At 32.5% G+C, this 25,053-nt stretch overlaps 3 protein-coding genes and 1 non-coding gene across 4 annotated transcripts; 3 read left to right on the plus strand and 1 right to left on the minus strand.

The window, feature by feature from the left end:
- The first annotated feature begins 1,488 nt into the window (after window positions 1-1,488).
- On the plus strand, window positions 1,489-1,560 carry TRNAP-UGG. The gene has a single exon. It is a non-coding gene; the product is annotated as a tRNA-Pro (tRNA).
- Window positions 1,561-3,651: 2,091 nt separating this feature from the next.
- LOC114370474 (octanoyltransferase LIP2, mitochondrial-like) lies at window positions 3,652-5,536 on the plus strand. Its single transcript, XM_028327836.1, has 3 exons — window positions 3,652-3,886; window positions 4,135-4,341; window positions 4,824-5,536. The coding sequence occupies exons 1-3, from the start codon at window positions 3,884-3,886 to the stop codon at window positions 5,313-5,315; spliced, it is 702 nt and encodes a 233-aa protein (XP_028183637.1). The 5' UTR covers window positions 3,652-3,883; the 3' UTR covers window positions 5,316-5,536.
- An 8,489-nt stretch (window positions 5,537-14,025) lies between these two features.
- Window positions 14,026-18,017, minus strand: LOC114369149 (endo-1,4-beta-xylanase 5-like). The gene is made up of 7 exons (XM_028326336.1): window positions 17,859-18,017; window positions 17,735-17,781; window positions 17,281-17,503; window positions 16,978-17,144; window positions 16,412-16,510; window positions 14,995-15,786; window positions 14,026-14,463 (listed from the first exon to the last, which is right to left on the minus strand). Exons 1-7 carry the CDS (start codon window positions 17,926-17,928, stop codon window positions 14,116-14,118), a joined length of 1,746 nt encoding a protein of 581 aa, XP_028182137.1. The 5' UTR covers window positions 17,929-18,017; the 3' UTR covers window positions 14,026-14,115.
- Window positions 18,018-22,432: 4,415 nt separating this feature from the next.
- Window positions 22,433-24,976, plus strand: LOC114371179. The gene is made up of 4 exons (XM_028328620.1): window positions 22,433-22,601; window positions 22,789-22,972; window positions 24,116-24,176; window positions 24,288-24,976. The coding sequence occupies exons 1-4, from the start codon at window positions 22,543-22,545 to the stop codon at window positions 24,848-24,850; spliced, it is 867 nt and encodes a 288-aa protein (XP_028184421.1). The 5' UTR covers window positions 22,433-22,542; the 3' UTR covers window positions 24,851-24,976.
- The last annotated feature ends 77 nt before the right edge of the window (window positions 24,977-25,053 follow it).

Consider the following 25,053-nt stretch of genomic DNA (forward strand, 5'->3'; position numbering starts at 1 on the left):
CCTCATGTGTGTTTTTTCATGACTGGCACAAAGACTAGCACTACATTCTCAGGCAGAATAGATTTAATAGAATACCTGTGCTTGCCTTTTTTCCACCAACAGAACAGGAGAAGATGTGAATCACGGTCTTAACAGTCTGGCTGTAATTAACCTTCACAGTTGAGAACCAAGACAGCTTGCCAGGCACTTAGCCAGTTGCTTTGATTTCCCATCTCTCCACAAGTTTGCAATGCAAGCATCAGCAACTCTGAGACTGGGGTATGTCATCTTAAGTCTTAGTATGCCATTGGAACTCTACATTTTACAATGAAGTAATATTGCTAAATCAACTATGTTTTTTCAAACTAAATAAGGAAGGAGGTTGTGAATTGTTGTCCATGATTCCTGGCACCCAAAAATATCAAATCCTTAAAAACAATTATCATTCAAATCCATAACACATGTAGCATTAGTGAGTATCTTATTTTATACTTTACAACACTTAGATGTAATATGTGATTACCTACATATCAAATCATATGGTGTTTGATTTTATGTAAACCAGTCAGAGAAGGAAAGAAAAAATCGTATGACACCAACAGAAGTTACTTCATTCAGCTTGGTTCAGTTTGCAATGCAACATACAAACAGATACACATTTCAAAATTTCATTTCTTTGATTTAAAGTGTTTTATAAGCCAATCAACAACTGTATCAATGTTGGTGGACAGCTAGTGGATTTCAGACCCCTGCAACATTGGTAATGTTTCAACTAGTAGAAAAAAGGAGAATGCTACCAATTTACTGATATCATGTGGTACAAGTCAGATGAGAAATTTTTTAACTTCAGAGTCTACCTTAAAATAATTTCACCACAGAAATTTATTAGTTGTGAATATAATTGGAAAATACAAAATTTCCATGTAAGGCTTTTGGTTTGAATGATTCTCACTTGGTGTGTGAGAGGTCCCAATTTCAGTCATGGAATGCCCTATATTTTGTGGATTTGGAATCCTACAAGCTTGATTTGACTTGTGAATGTTGTACTTAAATACCAACTATCATCATGTATTACTTAAAAAACAATAAGCATCAGAGGCTGAATGAGAATGGATTGGGATGAATGAGATGGGATACATTAACACTTTTGTATGGAAATTTTTTAGTACCAAGTGACAGCTTGCTACTGAAAATGTAATATAATAATGTGTTGTAAGTCATAGTTGATCTAACAACCCAATAAAAAAGTCGTAGTTGATCTAACAGTCCAATAAAAAAAGTCATAGTTGATCTTAAAATATAAAACCAGGGGTAAATAAGTAAACTCTCTTTGATACCTTGACTAGAAAAATAAGTTATCTTGGCTGACTATTGCCTGTCCAGGTAAGCAAATCTGCTCATTTGTAATTCTGTATGCAATCTTACTGTAAACTTAAGACAGTGTGGCATGCATAAACAATTTTAACAAAAAAATAGACATAGATTTGACTTAGCCCTCTGCCTCAATGTGGGCATTTGGTCTAGTGGTATGATTCTCGCTTTGGGTGCGAGAGGTCTCGAGTTCGATTCTCGGAATGCCCCTATTTTTTAAATAATTATCTGTGCCTGTATTGTTCTCATCTGTGTTTTGGCGTTGACCAGTCATAAAGAGATGCACTGCATACTCAGCCAGAAAAGAATACTTGCAGTTACCTTAATTTCTTCCACCAAAAGTGCAAATGTGAATCATAGTCTTAACAATCTGATTGTATTAGACTAAATGGTTGAGCACCAGATTCCCATAAGGCACTTAGAAGTTGCTTTGTTTTCTGTATCATTCCCCTAGTTTGAAAGCATCTGTCGCAACTCTGAGATTGTAGTATGTGATCTTAAGTTTCAAATACACGATTTTAGTAGTGTCTTCTATCATGAAGTGATTTTGATTAATCAACTGTTATTTCAAATTGAACAAGGAAGAATTTGTGCATTGTTAGTGCCTGTTGTTTAATCAACTGTAATTTCAAATTGAACAAGGAAAGGAGTTTGTCACAAGTTCAATCTCAGAATGCTTTTTTTTTATTCTTTGAAGATTTGGAAGCTGACAAGCTTGACTTGGTGAAGTTAAATACCAAAAAGCATCAGGTTTAATTTCTAAAATTTAGCCTTTTGAAGCTCTGGAAACTGACAAGCTTGACATGGTTTGTTTAGTTAAATAATAATAAGCATCAGAGGCTGCATGTGAATCCGTTGCGAAGAATGAAGTGATACATTATCAGTTTTGTCTGGAAATTTTTCAGTGCAGAGTTAGCCAGCCTCTGAAAATGTAATACAATAATTTGTAAATTATGATTGATCTCATTATCAAAAAAAATATATGATTGATCTTAAATTATAAAACTAGAGACAATGTTACAGTCCAGTACTAAAGTAAAAAGCTAGGTAAAGAAATTCCCTTGAGAGAGGTGCCCACATTTTAGTGTGTGATATGCCTCCAATATGATTGTTTGTGACGGAGAAAAAGAGAGTGGTAAATGAGTAAACTCCCTTTGGTACCTTGACTGACAATTACCTATCCAGGTAAGCAAATCTGGTCATTTGTGTGCAATCTTACTATAGAACTGAAGAGAATTAAACAATTTTAACAAATAAACATAGAATTGACTTTGCCCTTGTTGTCTCAATGTGGGCATTTGGTCTAGTGGTATGATTCTCGCTTAGGGTGTTAGAGGTCCTGAGTTCAATTTTCGAAATGCCCCCATTTTTACACATATTTATATGTGCCTGTATTGCTCTCGTGTGTTTTGTAATTGGCAGTTGGCACAAAGACAAGCACTGCATTCTCAGGCAGAATAGAATACTTGTGCTTGGCATTGAAATAATTTGGTTGGGACTGTAAAAGAAAAAAAAAGAAATAATTTGGTTGGTTATTACACTGTAATTATTTAATATTCATAGTTGACCAATGGGCCCTTTTGCAGGCAATAGAATTGGTTTTTACTAGCAATACTGTCAATTAATATTGCCGCGAGTATTGCTACTAAAAATGCTGATAATTTCTGGCATTTAAAAGAGCTTTTGCCGACATTCTTATAATGGTCGGTAATATGTTACCGACCCTGAAAACAACCATTCATTATTTGGTTGCCTTAACTTTTAGTGGCAAATTTTATTGCCATTAAAAGGCAAAATAACCGCCACCAAAAATCACTTTTGGTGTAGTGCACAAGACGCTTAGCCGTTGCTTTGATTTCCTCATCTTTCCAAGAGATCTTGTAATATGAAAAATTAAAATTGTATTTCCAAATTTGTAAAAATTGCATTATCACCGGAAGTGTCATGTATGAGTTAATGAAAAAAACTAACAGTAAAACTAATTGTTGCAATTTTTTCAAATTCAAAAATAAAATTTTATTTTTTATCTCTTAAAGATCAAATTTAAGCACAAAATGAATATTTATCCTAAATATTTTTCACATCCTCTATAGTTGAGTCTAGAGTTTAGAAAATGTTTGAAGTTCCCGTATCTAAAACATACCCTTTATTGGAATGTATAGAGTGCAATAATTTTTCACCTCTATTATTATTATTATGTCCATCATTGAACTCCCCCTTAAAAAACATCTTTTGAACTTGAATAAGACCATTTTTTTTTTAAAAAAAAAAAGACTTTTTTAGAAGACTTGTCTGATTGAACCAATTATACAGTTGTTGTTGGCCCACCAAAAAAGAACCCAACCTCACCCAAGGCGTTCCATGCGTGCGAGAGGGATCAGAACGAGTTTGAGACAGTTATCTCAAGTTCGAATCTTTGGAAAAATTTCTAAACTCGGACAGATATTTTCACTTGAGTGAACCGTTTGAGAAATAAAATTACGGTATCTGAGAAATCACAGAGCTATGGTTGCAGTTCTACTTCTCAATCCTTATGGTAAATATCTTTTTTCTTTTTTTCTCCTTCGGTTTTCTTTCTTCCGTGATTGCTGCATGTTGAGTGAATGAGAATCGATTTCCGAGTACCCATAGAAGCATTTCTTTGCACATTTGATGGGTTCAAACTGGAATTTCAATTTAGTCACTGTTGCCTAGCCCCTGTTTGTGATAATGCTTAACTCTCTTTCTCACTCTCTTAGCATAAGAATAAGTTATGTATTCAATTAATAATGTCTTTGTGAACAGGGAATGAAGGGTTTGCGAAGCCTTGAGGTCTGGAAACTAGGAGTTGTCAACTCTTTGGATGCATTGAAACTGCAGGAAAAACTGGCCTTGGATAGAAAACTTCATAGGAGATGTGATACTATTCTTCTGTCTTTGCAACACCCCCCTACATACACTGTTGGCAAAAGGCAAACTGTTCACAATTTGTTAATCCCCCAATCCGAGTTTGTTACATGGAGGAATTTATGATGGCATGGCGCTGATGTGAAAGCCAAGAGTTGGGCTAATTCTTTCCCTGAGGATGCAACTTGGGAGTTCCTGTATGATTTGCAATTACGTTTTCCAGATTTTCAACCTTGAGGACAAGGTTGTTTTTGAGGGGGACCATATGTTACATGGAGGAATTTATGATGGCATGGTGCTGACGTGAAAGCCAAGTTGACAATTCTGTTATTTCTGTTATTCAGTTGTTTGAAGGTTGTTAAGAATCAGTTTCATTAATTAGCAAATTGTATATGATTTCTCTAAATTGAGCAAGTATAAAAGCTCAATTCTACTGTGTAATCAAGGATCCAATTTTCATAAATACAATTGTTACTGATTCAACCATTTCTCTATCTCTATTTTCTATTCTCTATTTTACTTCAACCAGAGACTCGAAGCCTGTTCTTCATTCTCAGGCGACTTGTTGAAGGTTTCTGGCATCAGAGTTGGACAAAATTGGAGCTGAACTTCACTACATGCGAAGGGGAGGAGACATTACATTTCATGGTCCCTACCAGGCCATTTTGCATCCTATCATATCGCTCCGCACCATGGGACTCAATGCTCGATGTTTTGTGGAGAAGATTGAGTTAACCATGATTGAACTGGCTGCTACATACTGTGTGAAAGCTTGTCCTGGACAAAGTGGTGAGACTGGGGTATGGATTGGAGAAAGGAAGATAGGTGCGATTGGTGTTCGGATATCAAGTGGAATCACTTCTCATGGGATGGCATTTAACATTGATCCTGATTTGAGCTACTTTAAGCACATTGTTCCCTGTGGAATTGCAGATATAGAAGTAACATCTTTGAGAAGGGAGACAGATTCTGTTCTTCCTGAGGAAGAAATAATACAGGAGCAGTTGATTTCATGTTTTGCAAGAATCTTCAGTTATAGGGACCTAATCTGGAAGGAGGATGCTTCAATATTTTTTTGATAAAGAAACTGAATGAGATTAAGCTATTTTAGCTAGCAGATAATTGTATAACATTTGTTTTTTTTTTCTTTCTTTCGTTCTTTGAGAAATCTTGCATGATAGTACATAAATGGGTTAAATCCTGTGCATTCTGCATTTGTTTGTTTTATTTTATTTTTTCTGATTTTTTGTGATAGACTGATAGTTGATAATGATCAACCTAATTCAATAGATTGATTCCAAGATTTAAATAATATGTTGTGTGTTGAATGATAAAAACACATTACTCAACTTCATATATTTGATTGTTTGTGACTTGAAAAGTAGATAGAAATTGAATTTGGGTGTAGTGACGATGAAAAAATGCATCTTTATAATATTAAGATGTTGATTCCCTCATCCTCACACTCATCCTATCTGGATTTTGGAGCCACTTTCACTAACGAGTACTGCACATGTTAAATAGTATTAGTGAGTACTTGGTAGGTAGGTAGTGTGTTGTGATGCTAACATGAGTTGGAACTTGGAAGTGGTCTTCGTGACCGTGTGTGCTAATAGCTAAATAATTATTGCTGTGGCATATTTATTCCTATTAAGATCGGGTGTGGAAAATCAGATCAGAGATTGAGACTATACTTCATATGTTGGGGGATTGTTGTGATGATGAATCTGTTTGGTTGGCTGTTGAGGCTTCAAACTTCAATTAAATTTCTTTTCCAATCAGAACAAGTTTACCTCTGTCACGTGACCAAACAAATAGCAATGCAAAGAGCATAATAACCATAAGGAGAATTACGGAGTTTCCGATAACAACTAAGACAACAAGCTCGTGAATCAAAGTCACTTGCATAAGCAATCAAGTGAATGACAACTTGCCAAAATTAGCCAACATAAGCAAGACAATCAACCATGTAGAAAGGTGCTTTTGCATTCAAGGGAAGCTGCTTCAGAACATTATTGATGAACCAATTTGATTAAACTATCCGATAAATCTATAAGTAAAACATTTTGTTACGGCTGCTAGTGCAAATTCTATTTTATTCTTGCTGACATGACCATATGTTTCTCTCGGCAGACAGAATATTTGAAGCCGCATTCTCACATGCAAATTTGATTCTAAACGAGTAAGACACTTTGATTTAAAAACCTCCATTATTAAAAGCAAATTTTTATTCCAGACCACATCCTCTATTAAACTATCTGCCCGAGACCTCAAAACTGTATCAAATACCATATAAAAAAAGGTTGCATACTTTAATGGAGCAAATCTTGCTATTTATAGAAAAGCTATGTTTTCTGTGTATAAATATCTTTCATAAACATGATGTGTATATAAGTATAATTATTTCGTTATTGAGTTGAATACAATTATAGAATTGCACGTAAACTAACCAGTTACAAGTAGGAATATAATGAACTCGGTGTAGTGTTTATGTTTTTTTTATTGACAAATATTAGTTTGTTTACTTAGAATGTTAGTTTTATTAGCAAAAGAGATCCGAGTCATGACCTTTTTCCGCTATAGTGTTTATGTTGTGCACGTGGAGTGGAAAATGATGCTTCCCTGGGAGGAAGAAGTTTCATGCTCCTGGAAAGTAATCTTACCCAGCTAAGTTTAGCTGTGCCTGTCACACAGAAATATAATAATGAAAGGTAATATGGTCAAGAATGTCCATAAAATGAGGAAAGGAAACCCATTAGATATTATGTGATTAGTCACATGATATAATATTAGCATGTGATGGAAAGATTGTCGAAAATGTCAGAAAAGTATGGGATTTGATTAAGGATCACATGATAAGCTCCTTCCATTCCATGTTCCTACCCCACAACACAACAAAAGATGTGGCAGGTTAACTAATCCATGCATCATCCTTCTCCTTCCTCTTCAATTCCCTAAATCTGAATCTTTTACACAGCTATTAGTATTCATAGGCTGAAAAAACCTTAAATACGTTCATTTTTCATCCTTTTAAAATAGTGCAAGCTACCTAAACCTCTTTGTTCTCCATTGTCCATCATAGTCTTCACTCTTCAACCACCAACAAACAATTAATAAAGGTTACTACTTACTACACTTCAGATACACCACTGTACTTCCCTTCTTCTATCTTAGGCACAAACTACAACATAAAAAAACCTAGCAACTTTCCTATGGGATAGTTCCAAGCACCAGAACTCCATTCTTTTACTATCTTCAATTGTTGATTCCACAAGACCCTGCCATGAGAACCACTCAACGTGCTTTGGTGGGTCTATTTGTCTTGATTCTCACACACTTCATCATTTGCTCAATAGTTCCAAAGATTAGTGAGACCAGAATTAATCTGATAGGTAGGTGCCCGTCACGGAAGCTGCTAGGTTGTGTGTCCTCCTTCTCTGCAAGTTTAGATAAATTGAAAATAGCTTATGAGCCTCCTCAGAGATCAGTAAATACAAGTTTAAGGAAGAATCCTCCAAGCAACTCAAACCCAACCCATAACAAGTGACTTTGATTTCATTTGTGTGTTAGATCTCAATTGGAAGGAGGAATTAATTAAGTCTAATCATCCCTTTCTACATTTTTGCAGTCGGTCAAGCTAACTGTTGGATAGGTAGGAAATCTGGTTTTGCAATCAAGATCACATATTTTTACTTAGCTGTTAGGACTTTGTTGAATTTTATTTTAGTTTTGGACCACAGAAAGAGTTCTTAGTTGATGTAGTAGGAACTTTATGTAGCATTGTTTTGTACTTATGTTTTAATAGATCACTGGTCGGTAGAAGGTTTCTGACAAAAGAGTACATTTTTGATTTAGAGATTACTGAAAAGAAAAGTGTTCATTAGTTTCTTTATGGCAATATTAGAATTTTTACCTTTTCCTCATGGATCTATCTAACATTAAAAGGTACTCCCACCCATCTTTATATGATGTTCTGACTTCAGAGTACTGATACTGACAACCATCCTTCAACAATCTGATCATGCAAATGGCCCACTCTAGCTTTTTGAGATTTTTCTCACTTGATCTACCCTTGCCCTTGGCTGCAGTATAACATCAGATCAGATGACCGGAATATTTTTCTGAAGTTGAGGAAATACCTGACTAGGTTGTGGATCCACACTTGCTTGTGAACCAAATTGGAAGTCCAGTTGTAGCAAGAAGATCAAGACCTGACCTCATATAAGCAAGATTTGGCTGGCCACTAGCGAAATGGCCTTGCAACCCTATTGCTGCTGACATTTCAGAAACTCCTGGAAATGACAGAATCTCCTGAAGTTTCTTTATATATTTGGCTGGGCTGGAAGCCTCATCCCCACTATACTCAATGGTGTTAAACTCATTCAGGAACAACTTCGGCTCTTGATCAAGCTCGTAAGCCGTTGCATATGCTGCTGCAGAGGCATTTTCACCGAATTTGTCCTCGTAAAAGTGGAAGTGGAGATTCTCATTCATCACATCCCATGCAATCAGTTCTCCTTTGTATCTTGAAACCACAGATTTCATTCTTTCAGCTGCGGCTTCTCCTAATTTCTCAGGTCATAGGGTCTTAACCCATTCCGGCTGAAGTTTTGGATTGTCCCAGAAAATGTTATGGCCTCTCACAGAAATGCCATTCTCTTTGGTAAATTTCAGCATGGCATCTGCAATAGTGTAGTTTTCCTCGCCTTGCTTTTTCTCCGTACTATACCACTTCATCTCATTGGTGAAGGTTGTGAATTTGAACCTTGAGACAAATGTTAGGTAATCTTCTATGCTATTTGCTAATTTCTACTGCTACTGCTATAAGAATATACTGATAAACCTTTTCCTTGCTTTATTTCATTCATTCATGGTATTTATAAGGGCTGATACACTTGATAAAGGGGAAAACAAGAATATAACAAAATGGAAATATCACTAACAGAATTTGTGAAATTATCCTATTAGTTATAACAAACTCCCGACAAGATAATAGCAAGGCAAAGCTGGTCTGATTGTGGGCCTATGGCTGCTATCTGCACCCCTCTCTCTGTGTGGTATTGCTATCAACAAACCAACTCTGGCAGTCTTTGTTTGTGAGGATATGATGGTTCATTCCACATCCAAATGGGAAGTTCAACTTTAATGGTTTGGATATGATGGCTCAGTTATCTGGAATCTCACGGTCCTCTTACGTACATGCATGTTATAGATCAAGACTCGTTTATATATAAAAAAATAATCCTTTTACAATTTACTACTGATTTTGTCTATGCAGTTTGGTCTGCTATTGCCTTCATCCTCTTAATCATCATATTCTTGAGTTGACTAACAATTGGTGAATTTCATTTTAGCAGTACTACAAAAATAAGTACAATGATTCTTTCCTGATGTAAAGCACTGGGGTCTATGTGAAAGTGATATAAGAAGCATTTTCATGTAAATTTCAATATATGTAAGGGTGGTAGGATTTGCATTAGCTTACCCTCTCAATGCTGGCATCTTGTAGAGATCTCCACTGCTTTTTAGAGAATGGTTGTAAGGAGATATTGTCAGCTCATATTTCCACAGTGGAATTCTTGCTCTGCAATGTTGAAAAAAATTTAGTTGACAAAACAGGTATCTAAATACACACACAAAATGAAAGGATCTCACACAATTCTCAAGCACGTATAATTCCTTTAATTTTACATGAATTTGATAGCCATACAAAAAATTGCATGCTCTTGAATCAGAACTAACTAACATCCTAGTTTGCTTATTTAGAATAATAATGTTTTGTAAACCCCCTAGTACGAAAGCTCGATTCCTACGGATCAAAAAAAGAATAAAAATGTTTTGTGGACACCAAATGCAAGTCTACGCCATGAAAGAGATAGACACAAAATAGCGATGAGTGATAATGTGATAGGTGATATGAGGTCACACAAAGAGAGAATAAAAAGTAAAGGTATTAAATTAGAGCTTTCACTGTGGATGTGTCCATGCATCATTTTTGTCAAAATAAATCTGAATGACTACACATTACACATATATTTTCGCTTTCACTTTTCAGTATATGCACATGAAGCAGCTAATTAGTAAGTATTAACAGGTACCCCTCTGGTGCACTTTTGAAAGAAAGGTTTCTGTCTCATGTACATGTTATTTCAATCTCAATGGGAGAATTAAGTGACAAGAGTGATAACAGAGGCCCTGTAACTCTATACATGAGTTTAATTTTGAAGATATATGCAAAATAAGACAAGATGAAAAGCATAAACTTTACAACTCCATTCCTTGAAAGAAAAATGTGTAAGCTTAAATATACTTTTATTTCATAAAAGATATCACGGTGTTTATTTTAGTCTCTATAAAAAATTTCTGGAAGGTATAAATCTAGAATGTATTTCACCTTAAAGAGAATTTCAACAGGACTTGAGAAGGTTGCAACTATGCCGCCTTTTAGAAGGGTCCAACATCCATGCTTTGCTATCACTTGGCCACCTCGTACCATTTCACTTCCATTTGTTTTAAACATAACTGATACAGTGTCACTTCCTTCACTAACCTGAAACCAAGCTGAATATGGGGAAGGGAGAAAAATAAATCATTCAAAATGTTTCTGAAAAGTAACAGCCAAAGTGGCAACATTCCTCAAATGAATGCTAGTGAAAGAGATGTGATACTGATTTAACTCAACAGTGGAGAATGTGAAGTTACCAGAACAGGTATATAACGTTCCATTCTTAAGTTGGACCTTCTGAGAGAAACTATCCAATGGCTGTGTTCTGTTGTTGGCAACAATGAATCTATTGCCTTCCTTCGACATTGGTTCCTTGATTGCTCCTTTTCCGAATACTGTCCAACCCTCTATGTTGTGATCAAATCCTGGATTTACAATTATGCCTCCTCCATACTGTGCTCTCTCAGGCTCTGCCAAGCACTGCTTGTTTTCAAGGCAATGGCAACACAAGTAAGTTTGTCTATTAGTCTATTAATTGATGACAGAAACTAACACATCCATATTTAGTTATAAAATAAAATTATTATGTACTATGGAATTTGAGAAGAAGCTAAGCATGGAAAACATTTTGCAACTTAGAAAGAATACTCTGGTGGACTTTCCAGGTTAGTATATAAAAACTATTAGTGAGAAAGTGTTAATTATTGCCTTTGTATTAGCAGAACAATCATAAGACAAAGAATGGACGCCAAGCCCTGCACACATGTTAAGAAGATACATACATTAGTTAGAAATGCTATAAGTGAATACTTAGATGGCATTGAAAGAGAGAGAGAGGGAAGGTACAGATAGGAACCTGAGATCAGTAAAAGGTAAGTGGTAATGAACAACAAGTTTCAGTCTTCTGCAGCAGCCTTCATCTTTTCACTGATCAAACAAGTCTTTACACACTAAATTTCATGTTAGTAATGGGGGTATATATGGACGCTGGAAATCATCAAATATCAAGAACTTCTTCTAGTATTATAAAAAAAACAAAAAACTTTTCTTACAAAATGCACCTTCACGGGTTGTAATAATTAACTAAAGATAAGTAAATTACATGTGAGCATGAAAATCACCTTAAATTCTAATTAGGAAAAAAATTATATATAGAGGCGTACCAACTGTGAAAATTCTTAATTAATATGAGAAATAAGAATTATAAATTTAGACCATACAAATACAAATATACATGAATGATCAAAATTAAAAGTTGATAAATGATTACATTACTACTTAAAAAGTCATATATTTCAAACGGTGATTAAATGAAGATGTAAATTTTACACCATCAATGCATATATAGATATTAAACTCTGTATAAATATACATATGATGATGTATTTAAATTTGTTTTGGTGTTATGTAAAAATGTATTATTTCTGCGCAATTTATGCCATAAAAAGGCTATTTAACTGTGTAAGTCTGAATGTATTCGAAGGAGTTTATAACGGTTGGTCTACATTTAGTAGTCATGCATGCCGAAGTAAAAACTGAACTGGCAATCCAATCTCAATGACAGTTCATCAAGACACAAAATACCAAACATTACAACTCAAGCAAAAGGCTAAATTATCTAGACGAAACGTTAAACAACTCAGGTCATTTTTATTTTTTATTATTGATGCACTAAAACTCAAGTCAGTTTATTAGATAATTGAGGGCTTGTTTGGGGTTATTTTTAGTTTTGAGTTTCGAAATTTTAAAAAATAACAACTAATTTTTAGTTTTAGTTTCAAAAAAAAAAAAAAATAGTAACAATGTCGGTGGTGACGATGACAGTGTCGGTGACATTGATGGTGGTGGTAGTAACAATGTCGGCGGTGATGGTGCTGTCAATGGAGTCGATAGTGACAGTGACGGTGGTGTTGGTGTTATGGTAATGGTGGTTGCGACAATATTGACAGTGGTTATGGTAGCGGTGATAGTGATGATGATAATGACAATAACAGTGATAGTGACACTAATAGTGGTGAAGGTGGTAGCAATGCTGGTGACAATGATGATAGTGGTGGCAATGTCCATGACAACGATGATGATGATAGTGATAATAACGGTGGTGGAATTAGTAGTAGTGGCTGTGATAAAGACAATGGTAGTGATGACGGTAGTCACAATGGCAACAAAAAATGTCATTATCAAACTTGAGAAATGAGTTTTTTAAACTAAAAATCAAATTCACAACTTTTCATTGATTTTGAAAATGTGTAAAAATATTTCGAAAATGAGTTAAAAATCATTTCAATTCCATTTTCGCCAAACACTTTTTGTTTTAAAAATTACATTTAAAATCCAAAAATCAAAAACCCCCCGGCACTCCAACCAGGCCTTCACGTGTTTGTTTGTTAGTTTCAGTTTTTTTATATATAATAAGTTTTATAGCATTTATTATAATTTTTTACACCCTAAATATTTTTTTTAATTTTTATCACATCAATCATATTATTTGTTTTCCCTTTTTTATCTTTATTTGTTACAAAAAAATTTATTATAAAAATATAACCTGACAAGTGTTTATAGAAATCAGGGTCGGTCTATTTTTTATACTCATTCTAAAACAGTTTATCAAAATTAAAAATTTTATTTGTGATCTATTATGTCACAAGATAGATGAATTATTTCTTTGCTTTAAATGATTTTTACAGATTATTATCATTAATAATAATTTTTAGAATAATATTAATTATTTATGTTATTGTTATTTTAAATAAATTTGATTTTAAACAGATTAATAATGAGTTTTACAAAAAAAAATCAAGATGAATAATATTTCAATAATTATTATGAATGCGTATTTTTTTCTCATGACACCAAAGATTGATCACAGGATCAACCTTGAGAATTATCATGTAATAGAAAAATTTCAATTTTTTATTGTTTTGTTTTATGTTCATATATTTCTCTTTATATTTTGCAATCCACCTAAACAAAAACAAGTCTTCAAGATATAAAATTTGCTAAAATTGTAATATTATATAAAAATTTAATACATATTGATTAAATAAGATATCTGGTATCCTTTAAATATGGGACCCTGGGCGCGCCCACCTTGATCGTGTTGATTCTTCTTTTTGTCCATATGGTTTGGTCCATTAAACTAGAAAAGGGACTCGGCCCATTAAGAAAATGGATGTCTTAAGTTAGACCTTTGGCATCTTAACCTACTTTATTATTTATAGGAACATGCTAACTATTATTGTGATTAACTAACTAAAATACATTTATCAAAATCATATGTATATATGTCTTATGTTGGAGTGTGAGGAAGATCATTTATAGTTGTAGGATTTGGAAAACAAGAATAATCAACCATGATGCTGCAAGCCATTTTATTACAAATCTTTCAAATTTACACATGCAATGAGTGCTTTAACAGAATTAAGTATAACATTTTATGCCCGCATTTTCACATGAATGGTTTCCAGTGAAAAATCTTTCTTTACACATAGATTCAGAGTTATAGGGGAGTGGATTAGAGGATGTGTAACAGTTACATCATAATCTCCATGGTGCAGTGAAATATCTACAATTCCTCTGTTATCTGCTGTGGCAATATTAGGCCTAGTTCCCCACTCCTGAATCAGCTTGTCCACAACGTCTCCAGCTGGAGTGTTTTTGAAAGTTTCATCGGCTAGAGTCGTGGCGTTGAAACCAGCTTGAGCTGGACCAGAAAACATTATAATCCCTTCAACAGCAGGATGAGAGTATGCCTCTCTCAGTATCTCTTCCAGGTACTCTGCCTACTCAAGAAACAAGAATAAGAGAAAAAGTAAAGGAAATGCAGTTAGTCACATGATGTATTGATATTTCTCTCTTTTTTTCTAATTGATAAAAAAGACAAAATGGGTGTCTTTTGCATTAAGGGGCCTTCTAGAAGAACTTGTGAAAATAATTTGATGAGTTTAATTTCTTTATACTTTAATTTCTTTATACTTCAAGTGAAAAGATTTTTATACCGTGAACTAACCAGAAATCATCCAATAATTTTTAAGATAATTATTATAAAAGTATCATACATCATAATTTGAGATTGCAAACAGCATAAACAACGTTTACACTGCTTGTACATTCTAATTTGATACATATAAGATCTTTGGCTTATTTTCATGAAGTTTTTGATAGAGTTTAGCAAAATAAACTAATAGTACTAAACAAATTTACAACATGACTTATTGTGTAATGTAATAAGCTGAAGTTTCTGTTGTAAGTTAAAACTAAATGTTCACGAAGGAGAAGTTTATTAGAATATTTTTCTGAAGTTGAGGAAATACCTGACTAGGTTGTGGATCCACACTTGCTTCTGTGAGCCAAATTGGAAGTCCAGTTGTAGCAAGAAGATCAAGACCTGACCTCATATAAGCAAGATTTGGCTGGCCACTAGCGAAATGGCCTTGCAACCCTATTGCTGCTGACATTCCAGAAACTCCTGGAAATGACAGAATCTCCTGAAGTTTTTTTATATATTTGGCTGGGCTGGAAGCCTCATCCCCACTATACTCAATGGTGTTAAACTCATTCAGGAACAACTTCGGCTCTTGATCAAGCTCGTAAGCCGTTGCATATGCTGCTGCAGAGGCATTTTCACCGAATTTGTCCTCGTAAAAGTGGAAGTGGAGATTCTCATTCATCACATCCCATGCAATCAGTTCTCCTTTGTATCTTGAAACCACAGATTTCATTCTTTCAGCTGCTGCTTCTCCTAATTTCTCAGGTGATAGATTCTTAACCCATTCCGGCTGAAGTTTTGGATTGTCCCAGAAAATGTTATGGCCTCTCACAGAAATGCCATTCTCTTTGGTAAATTTCAGCATGGCATCTGCTATAGTGTAGTTTTCCTCGCCTTGCTTTTTCTCCGTACTATACCACTTCATCTCATTGGTGAAGGTTGTGAATTTGAACCTTGAGACAAACCAACTCTGGTAGTCTTTGTTTGTGAGGATATGATGGTTCATTCCACATCCAAATGGGAAGTTTAACTTTATTGGTCTGGTGATGACTTTAGCTCCTATCAATGCTGTTTCGTTTACATGACTTATTTGGAATCTCACCTTCCTCTTACGTACCTGCATATTGTAGATCAAGACTCGTTATTTGTTTTTCCTTTTACGATTTAGGCTAACATACTTTTTGATCCTCATCTTTTTTTTTTTTGTTTCAATTTGGTTTCTAAGTATATAAAGTTCTACTTTAGTCAAATGTCTTTATTTGACAAAGTTGGATTTTCTTTCAATTTATCACACTAACTTGATCATCTTGATTTCACTTGATAGATTCTGAGAGATGTTGTGTCAGAGCGTTTGTCAAGTCAACCAAGGTTCACACCCTAGTAAATTGACAGAAGAATTAATTTGCTCTACCATAGATACTTTAAGGATCAAAATGCAACTTTTAAAATTTAAGAAACCAAAGTGAAACTAAAAAATAAGATGAGGAAAAAAATGTATTTTAGCCTACAATTTACTACTGATTTTGTCTATGAAATTTGGTCTGGTATTGCTTTCATCCTCTTAATGACCACATGCTTGGCTAACAATTAATTGGTGAATTTCATTTTAGTAGTGGTACAAAAATAAATGCAATGATTTTTCCCCTGATTTAAACCACTGGGATATATGTGAAAGTGAAGAAGCATGGGCTTTCATGTAAATTCCAACATCTGTAAGGGGTCTAGGACTTGCATTAGCTTACCCTCTCAATGCTGGCGTCTTGTAGAGATCTCCACTGCTTTTTATTGAATGGTTGTAAGGAGATATTATCAGCCCATATTTCCGCGTTTGAATTCTTGCTCTGCATGGTTGGAATAAATTTTAGCTAACAAAACAGATTTCTAAATACACACAAAATAGGATCTCACGCAATTCTACACCACGTATAATTCCTTTTAAGTATTAACATTTATATGCATTTTATACCCACAAAAAATAAAATTGCATGCTCTTGAATGGGAACTTCTTAGTATTATATTTTGCTTATTTAAAATAATTAAATAAATATTTGAATGCAACACAGAATTTCACTTTCACTTTTCAGTATTTACACATGAAGCAGCTAGTTAGTAAGTATATATTAACAGCTAACCCATCTTATACTTGAGTTGAATTTTTAGGCAATATGCAAAATAAGACAAGATGAAAGGCATAAACTTTACAACTGTTTTCCTTGAAACAAAAATAGGTAGGTTTAAGTTAGTTCCTGTAAAAAAAAATCTTGTTGCTGAAAAAATAGCTGGTATAAATGCAGAGAATGTATTTCACCTCAAAAAGAATTTCAACAGGGCTTGAAAAGTTAGCAGCTATGCCGCCTTTTAGAAGGGTCCAGCATCCATGCTTTGCTATCACTTGGCCACCTCGTACCATTTTGCTTCCTTTTGTTTTAAACATAACTGACACAGTGTCACTTCCTTCACTAACCTGAAGCCAAGCTGAATTGTGGAGAAGGGAGGAAAAATAATCACTCAAAAATGTTTCAGAAAAACAATGACCAACATGGAACATTCATCAAATGAATGCTAGTGAAAGAGATGTCATATAACTCAACAATAGAGAAAATGAAGTTACCAGAAAAGGTGTATAGCATTCCTTTCTTAAGTTGGACCTTCTGAGAGAAACTATCCAATGGATGTGTTCTGTTGTGAGCAACAATGAATCTATTGCCTCCATTCGATATTCGCTCCTTGATTGCTCCTTTTCCAAATACTGTCCAACCCTCTATGTTGTGATCAAATCCTGGATTTACTATAATGCCTCCTCCATACTGTGCTCTCCGAGGTTCTGCCAAACACTGGTTGTTTTCAAAGCAATGGCAACACCAGTAAGTTTGTGTATTAACTGCTGACAGAAACTACCACATACCCATATTTAGTCTGGTTTAAGTTATAACTTAAGAAAATTAAAATCATATGTAGTCTAAAATAAAAATAACATGGAAAACATTTTGTAACTTAGAAAGAATGAGTGGATTTTCCATGTTATAGTATATGAAACTATTGGTGAGAGGGAGTGTTATTATTGCCTTTGTGGTAGCAGAATGATCATAAGACAAAGAATGGACGCCAAGCCCTGCACCACGTGTTAGGAAGATATATTAGAAATGCTATAGGCACTGAAAGAGAGGAAGGGAAGGAACAGATAGAAACCTGAGATCAGTGAAAGGTAAGAGGTAATGAACAATAACAGTAAGTTGCAGCCTTCTGCAGCAACCTTCATCTTTTTACTAATCAAACAAACAAGTCCTTACACACTAAACATCATATTAGTACCAGGGTATATATTGTCGCTGGAAATCATCTCAAGTACGAAAAACTTCTTCCCCTAGTATTTAGAAAGAAAGAAAAAACAAAAAAATAAAAATAAGTGCATTACGTGTGAGCCTGGAAATCGCCTCATATGTATATAAATTTGTTTTAATGCTATTTAATGATGCATTATTTCTATTTTTAATATTTATTCCATGGAGAAAAAAAAAGAAGCAAAAATGCATCTAAAGGAGTTTGTAACGGCTGGTCTACATTTACAGTAGTCAGTCCAAAGTAACAAACTGAAACTGAAAAAACCGCCAATCCAATCTCATGCCTAAGACTAGATTAGCTTTAAGCATTAAAAATTAAGTTTATTACATAAATGTCATATTTACTTTTTACGTTTTTCATGAGCTTTTATATAGTTATATATTATTCACTATTTCACTATATAATTTTTATAATATTATTTCTCTTTTCTTTTTATTACATTAATCATCTTATTATATACTTGTTTCTTCTTTTTTTATCTTTTTTTTTTATTTGGTAAATAATTTGTTGCAAAAAAAATTTATATAAATATATTTCACAGTGTATAAAGATGCGGAACTGGAAAACAGGGAGGGACCAGCAAAAAGAAAGCAAAGATTAGTAGTAGAGGACAAGTGGCGGTGAACAACAAATTGCAGCCCTTCTGCAACAAGCCAACAACCTTGTCACTTCACCAATCAAACGAGCCTTCATTTATTTATTAATGGTAAATGAAATAACCCTTATCTTAATTTTATGATCAGTAAATATGTAAAATGAAAATATAATATAATGAGACAGTGAAATAATTAAATAATAAAAAGAGTAAATTAGTAATTTAATTCTTCGGATGTCTTGAAATTACATATAAGTTCTCTGCAATGTTGATGTTTGCAGCAACAAATACACATGATATTTTTCAAATAATTAAAAAAAATAGAGTTTTAATTTAAAATAAGTTTATATCTCTTTATTTTTATTTGAAAATAAAAATTATTTCATATTTCTCTATTTTAATAACCTTTTCTAATTTAAGTCAAAGATAATTTTCAAATAATCATATGATTTAATTTTAATGTGTAACAATAAAATCTTATTTTTATTTTGTAGATAACTTTCGTATTTATAAATAAAATATTCTTTATTTATATATATTCTTAATATTAACAAAGAATGTAATAATATTTTATTAAAATATTTATTTAATTAATTTTAAAATTTTAATTTAATTATCAAATAAATCTTATTTTTATTTTGTAGATAACTTTCGTATTTATAAATAAAATATTCTTTATTTATATATATTCTTAGTACTAACAAAGAATGTAATAATATTTTACTATAATATTTATTTAATTAATTTAAAATTTTTAATTTAATTATCAAATAAATTATTTTCTTATGTAAATATTAAAATATTCATTTGTATGTAAACCCATAGGTTCCTGATATTAAATTGATAATTAATTTACTAATTAAAATAAACATCTAGTAACATTCTTTAACATGCGAATAACATGAAATAACATCGTTTACCTTCAATAACAAATAGAAAATAATATAATATTTCATTTCATCATTTACCGTTCAAGATTACTCTAGAGTATGATGTTACTGTCAAATTTTAATAAGTTAACAATTATATTTAATCAAATAAATGACTTAATAAACTTTTTTTTTCTTTCTTTCGATTGTTCTGGTCATGTCTTAGTTATAACATAGAGTTCAAACTCATTATCAAAAATCATTAATTTCATAAGTATTTAATCTTTAATCATACTCAATATTCATTCAATTAGTATCCTAAGACATTAGGTGTCTAGAATTAAAATATAATAAATAACTTATTAATTATTATGATAATTTTAGTTCAAAGAAAACTATTATATTTTTTTCTTAAGAACTTCCTATAAACCGATTAAGGTAGGAAATTTCAATTCAATAATGGCATACAGTGTATATATTAATCTATATGAATTATTGATGTCTCATTCACAATAATTATACTATACAATTTAGATTAAAACAACTTATTTCTTATTATCATAATTTATATCATGATAACAAGTCTTTAATTTTAATCAAATATTTATCAAATTAATCATTTAATAAAATAATAAATATGATAATAAAAAAAACTTTATTAAAATTAATAATACGATATACCAAACTTTGAACATACACATTTATCTCCCAACAATTTATTCCTCATATATGTTTTACTCTAATAAAAAAACATTCATGACTTAATGTGCATCTACAAGGCATATAGTAATGAGATTAATTTTCTGTTTTAGTTTAAAAACTATAATATGAACTAATTAAACATTGTCCTAAATATCATTTAAAAAATAATTATTATAAATGATAATATGTTGACAGTAATATTATTAGTATAGTTTAATTAAGTTCTATAATAATCGTAATGAAATCCGTATTACATATTCAACAAAAAAAAAAATCCTTATTACATATTAGTTTTCCGAAATATAAAATCCTAAAACAATTTCGAAAACTATCATAGTTCAAAAATAATTTAACGAATATATATCGATACAAATCATAAAATTATCAAACTAAAAGAATCAACATAGTAATATAAGAATTAGTTGCTTTCAAATGTGAATGAATTATTTATTTAGTATAATAATTTGTGTTTAATTTTTTTATGTAATTTTTTTTATCAGTGGCAATTATACATCATAAATAAAATTAATTTATGACCTAATATTGGAGGTACATGTTTTTTTTAGATTATCTTAATAAAATAATAACATAAATTATCTTTTGTCGCGACATAATTTGGCGAATCTTGTTTTAAACGCTGTGCATCACATATTAGAGTAGTCTAATTGTTTTAGAAAATTAAAATTAGCGAATCTTGTTTAAAAGTGTACCCTTCATTGCATTTGATGCTAAAATCAATAACAAATTAAATAAGAAATGTGACGCTAAATATATAATAGGTTCAAAGCACAGACATGCCTTGAGCAATGTCAGATAAATCGAATTATGGATTCCAATGATGTCCCGTGAATCATCATCGACCCTATATAGTACTACAACTTACAAAACAAACTTGTTGTTATTATACTTTTTGGGTATGGACTATTCTACTGACGTCTTACACTTTATGATACATGCTGATATTTTATTCAATTTTATTAGTAAGAATCTTCTACGTTTTTTTTTAGAAAACTTATCAAAACTCATCCATTTCATAATTATTTCAAATAAAATTCTGAACCGATAAATTACCTAAAAGTATATTTGATATAGTTAGTATTATTAATTTGTTTTAAATTATTCTCAATAGTCTCATATTTATATAATTTTTGGATTTTTTTATTTCGGTATGATTGTGTTACACTCATAATCTCAAACAAAATGAGTTATTATTTCCAGTGAAACAGCTTCGTATCAACATGATAGTCAGAAAAGAAAAATATTCTAACTTTAAAATTAATATTATTTTACTTCATTAATCATTAAAAAAATAACATATATTAATAATTTTAAATTCCGTTAACTTTATTTTTTTTATAATTTGAAATATTTTTGTGCACATTTTAAATTTTTACTTGAATTAATTATTATTTTTTTTACAAGGAAATAATTATTAGTTATGCACGTTTCTTGCATTTTTACATTTTATCAAACGTTACTCAATTAATCCAATAGGCAAGAAAGAGTATTTTTCATGTATAATATTCAAATGGTAGAGTGTGTTTGCATCAGTTGCATGTCATTGTATATACTTTGTGCCTTCAACCAAATATTGTTCAGTAGAATTTGTTTAATTTCATTTTTATTTGTTTAAGGAGTTGTAGTGAATACTTGCCAAAGAGATGGGAGAAGGATGAAAAAAAAAAACACAACTTTGTACCTCATGGGATGATTGTCGATGGAGTTCTATGTATCAAGTCTTTAAATTATACGCCGACCGAGGCCTTATGCATCTTCGGTAATCGATCAATAAATCTAAAGAACGTAAATGCACCCTCAGTGATGAGGAAACTCAAAACTTCAAAAACACATATTTATGTAAATATTTTATTTTACATTTCTATTACTAATAAAATATATTTTTTAATTTTTATTTCATTTTATATAGTTGTATTTAAATTTTACTAGCTATTTCTATTTCGTATTCTGTATTATTTGTCAGTTGGTTTAAATTTATTTATTGAAATAAATATTTATTTTAATAAAATAAATAATTTTATATTTTTTTAGTGTATTTGTCAATATTATTTCTGCTTTAAAACATACTTTTGAAGTTTCTTAAAAAATATTTATATTAAAATAGTTATTTTAAAATTAATTTATTTTAAATTTAAATAAACTCATCCTACATAGGTTGTTTATTGAATATTGAAGAAATAAATATTCATCTTGCGGGTGGTATATATGTAATGTTTGTTGGATGGATTGAAATTTGAATAGTGATAGTGACGCGTAGAAATAGAAATACCAGTATAGTCTATAGCTGAAACAAGCTTGGCCCTAATTTGATCGGATTGAGATTTCTATTTGTCAACAGAAAAACCTAATGTCTCATCGAGACTCTGATTCCAAGCGTCGCCACTCCAAGTTCGATCGAGAAGCAAGGTGCTCTCTCGTCTCCCTATTCGCATGCTTTTCAATTTAACCTAACACGTAAGTTACGGACTGTATTGAGTTAGGGTTTCTTACTCTAGAAGCTTCCAGAATTGCAATCGCGTCTTTTTGGATTAAACTAGGGTTAGTTCAGTTTTAAAATGCATTCTGAGATGGTTTCGTTGTGGGTTGATTGTAGTCCCAAGAGATATAGAAGGGATAGTAACAGAGTAACCTCAGATGGAGGAGATCGGAGAAACCCACCACATCATTCTAGGCGTGAACCCTTCGATGCTGCTCCCAAGAAATCAAATTCAAATGATCATCATGAGAATCCGCCCAAACATTTGTCTCAACCACCAAGATCTCGCTCTTATCATCAGGTCATACCTTAAAAAGAAATTGAATGCTTGAGCTGTTACCTGTGAACCAAGTTCTGCTCCTAATTGTATTCAAATTTGCATTGTTTAGATTCCGTTTCATACCCTTTTTAAGTTCCTAGTGAGTGTGTCAAACTAGAGGGAATTTGTTGGAAAAAGAAGAAGACATAATATATCGTTTACTAATTACTTGGTTCCTGCAGTTCTCATTTTAAGTTTTAGTCTCTCAGAAAATTGGAAGTTTTAGTCCCTATTCAGTTTTTTTAAGCACCAAAAAGTTTTCTCTAAGGTTAACGATTGGTACCAAAACTTATCTTATATGCATGTGTAAGGACTAAAATTTGCAGTTTTCTCCTATAGGAACTAAAACTTAAAACGGGGCAACTATAAGAACCAAGTGAATATAGTTTAACCTTTTAAGATTCATAATTTGTACATTCTTAGAGAGGAGGGTTGCATGTGCATTATACACCTCCCACTAGCTAACTCATTCCCCAAGATTAAGTAGGGAACTTGAGTTCACAGTCATTGTATGGCCCTGGATTGCAATTGCATACAACCAGTTATCTTGTGGCTACTAAACTATTTACAATGGTTATGTTGTTTTTGGAAGGGAGGGGGGGCTGGGAGAAAAACATGATAAGCCAATCTTTACTCTTTGTTTTATGCCATTAGCTGTCAGGTACAAACTTGTAATGCAAATTCAATTGTATAAAAACTATTAGAAATGTTATCAAAAGAAAACATCCGTCATCTGCTTCGAGGGTTAAATATTGTATGAATAGTTTATACTTGCATAGTTGATTGTGCAATCTGTATAATATCAAATCCTTTGCTTTGCTGGGGTTGTTGAAAATAGTTCTTATTCTTACCACACTTCATTGATAAGAAGTTGCAATATTTATCATCCCTTATCTTTTTTTTTTATGCTATATCGAAAAGGAAATGTCCAAATTATCACTTTCAAGATGACATGGAGATTCATTTTGAATTATAGATTTAAAATCCCTTTTATATGCTTGATTGTTATTCAGTATATGCAAACTATTTTTCTGGGCTGATGTAGTGGATTCTTGTTCAGTCCCATGCCTTGAAGTGGCACGATATATAACCCTCTTAGGCTTGCCTATGCTTGTTGTATAACAGCATGATGAACGGGGTAGTACTGGGCAGGTTGGTCGAAGCAGTGGTCAAAGGGAAGCTGGTGGTAAGCTTCCTATATATATATATATATATTCTTTTCCTTTGGCTTTATTGTGCATGGATGATTTGTAGATTGACTCTACGCTAAAGCACACAATTCTTCCATTTCATGCAGGAAAAGTCTTTACTCAGAGTAAAGAGAATAATGAAAGTCAAAGTACAGAGCAAAAAGATGAGAAATCACAGGTGAAACTGGATGACAATTTACAGAAAAGAGATGGTTTTGCTGAAAGAAAAGATGCTCCACCTACTATGAGGAAAATGCGTGCATTTAGGGAGAAGATTCCTGCAGATTCAGCAGATGCTAATCCAGCTTCAATGGTGGAAGTAAAGTCAAGCCATACTGCCCATCCTCCGGAAAGGAATGAAAGGAAGGAGGAAAGAAGCAGCAATCCTCATCATCTGGATAGACCTGAGAAGCAAATTGCTGAGGACAGAACACCCAATAAGACTGAAGCTAGAAGGGATGGTTTTTCATCAAGAGCAAGGTATGGGGGCAGTGGAGGCAATAGCAATTACAGGGGAAGAGATAAAATTAATGGAAGGCAAGGTTATCGTCCTATTAAGATGCGAATGGAGAAGTGGAAACATGATTTGTATCAAGAGGTTAACAAGGATCCTATTCCAAAGAATGAGGATGACCAGATTGCGAAGTTAGAAGCACTATTGGCTTCATAATATCAAACGGAAGCAAGTATTTGATAAGCCTTTTTATTTATTTTAAAAATATTCAACTCGTGACATGTCGGACAATTTCAAGAGATGATTTTTACTTCATTTACCAATTTTGTGATTTATTTTCCTCTCTGGTTTACATTTTTTAAGTTTTATGGCATGAGTTAAACAGTTACCGAATCTGTTCATTATGATATAAGTTATTA

Source organism: Glycine soja, chromosome 10 (genome assembly GCF_004193775.1).
Source record: "Glycine soja cultivar W05 chromosome 10, ASM419377v2, whole genome shotgun sequence".
In the NCBI taxonomy this organism is placed as follows: domain Eukaryota; kingdom Viridiplantae; phylum Streptophyta; class Magnoliopsida; order Fabales; family Fabaceae; genus Glycine; species Glycine soja.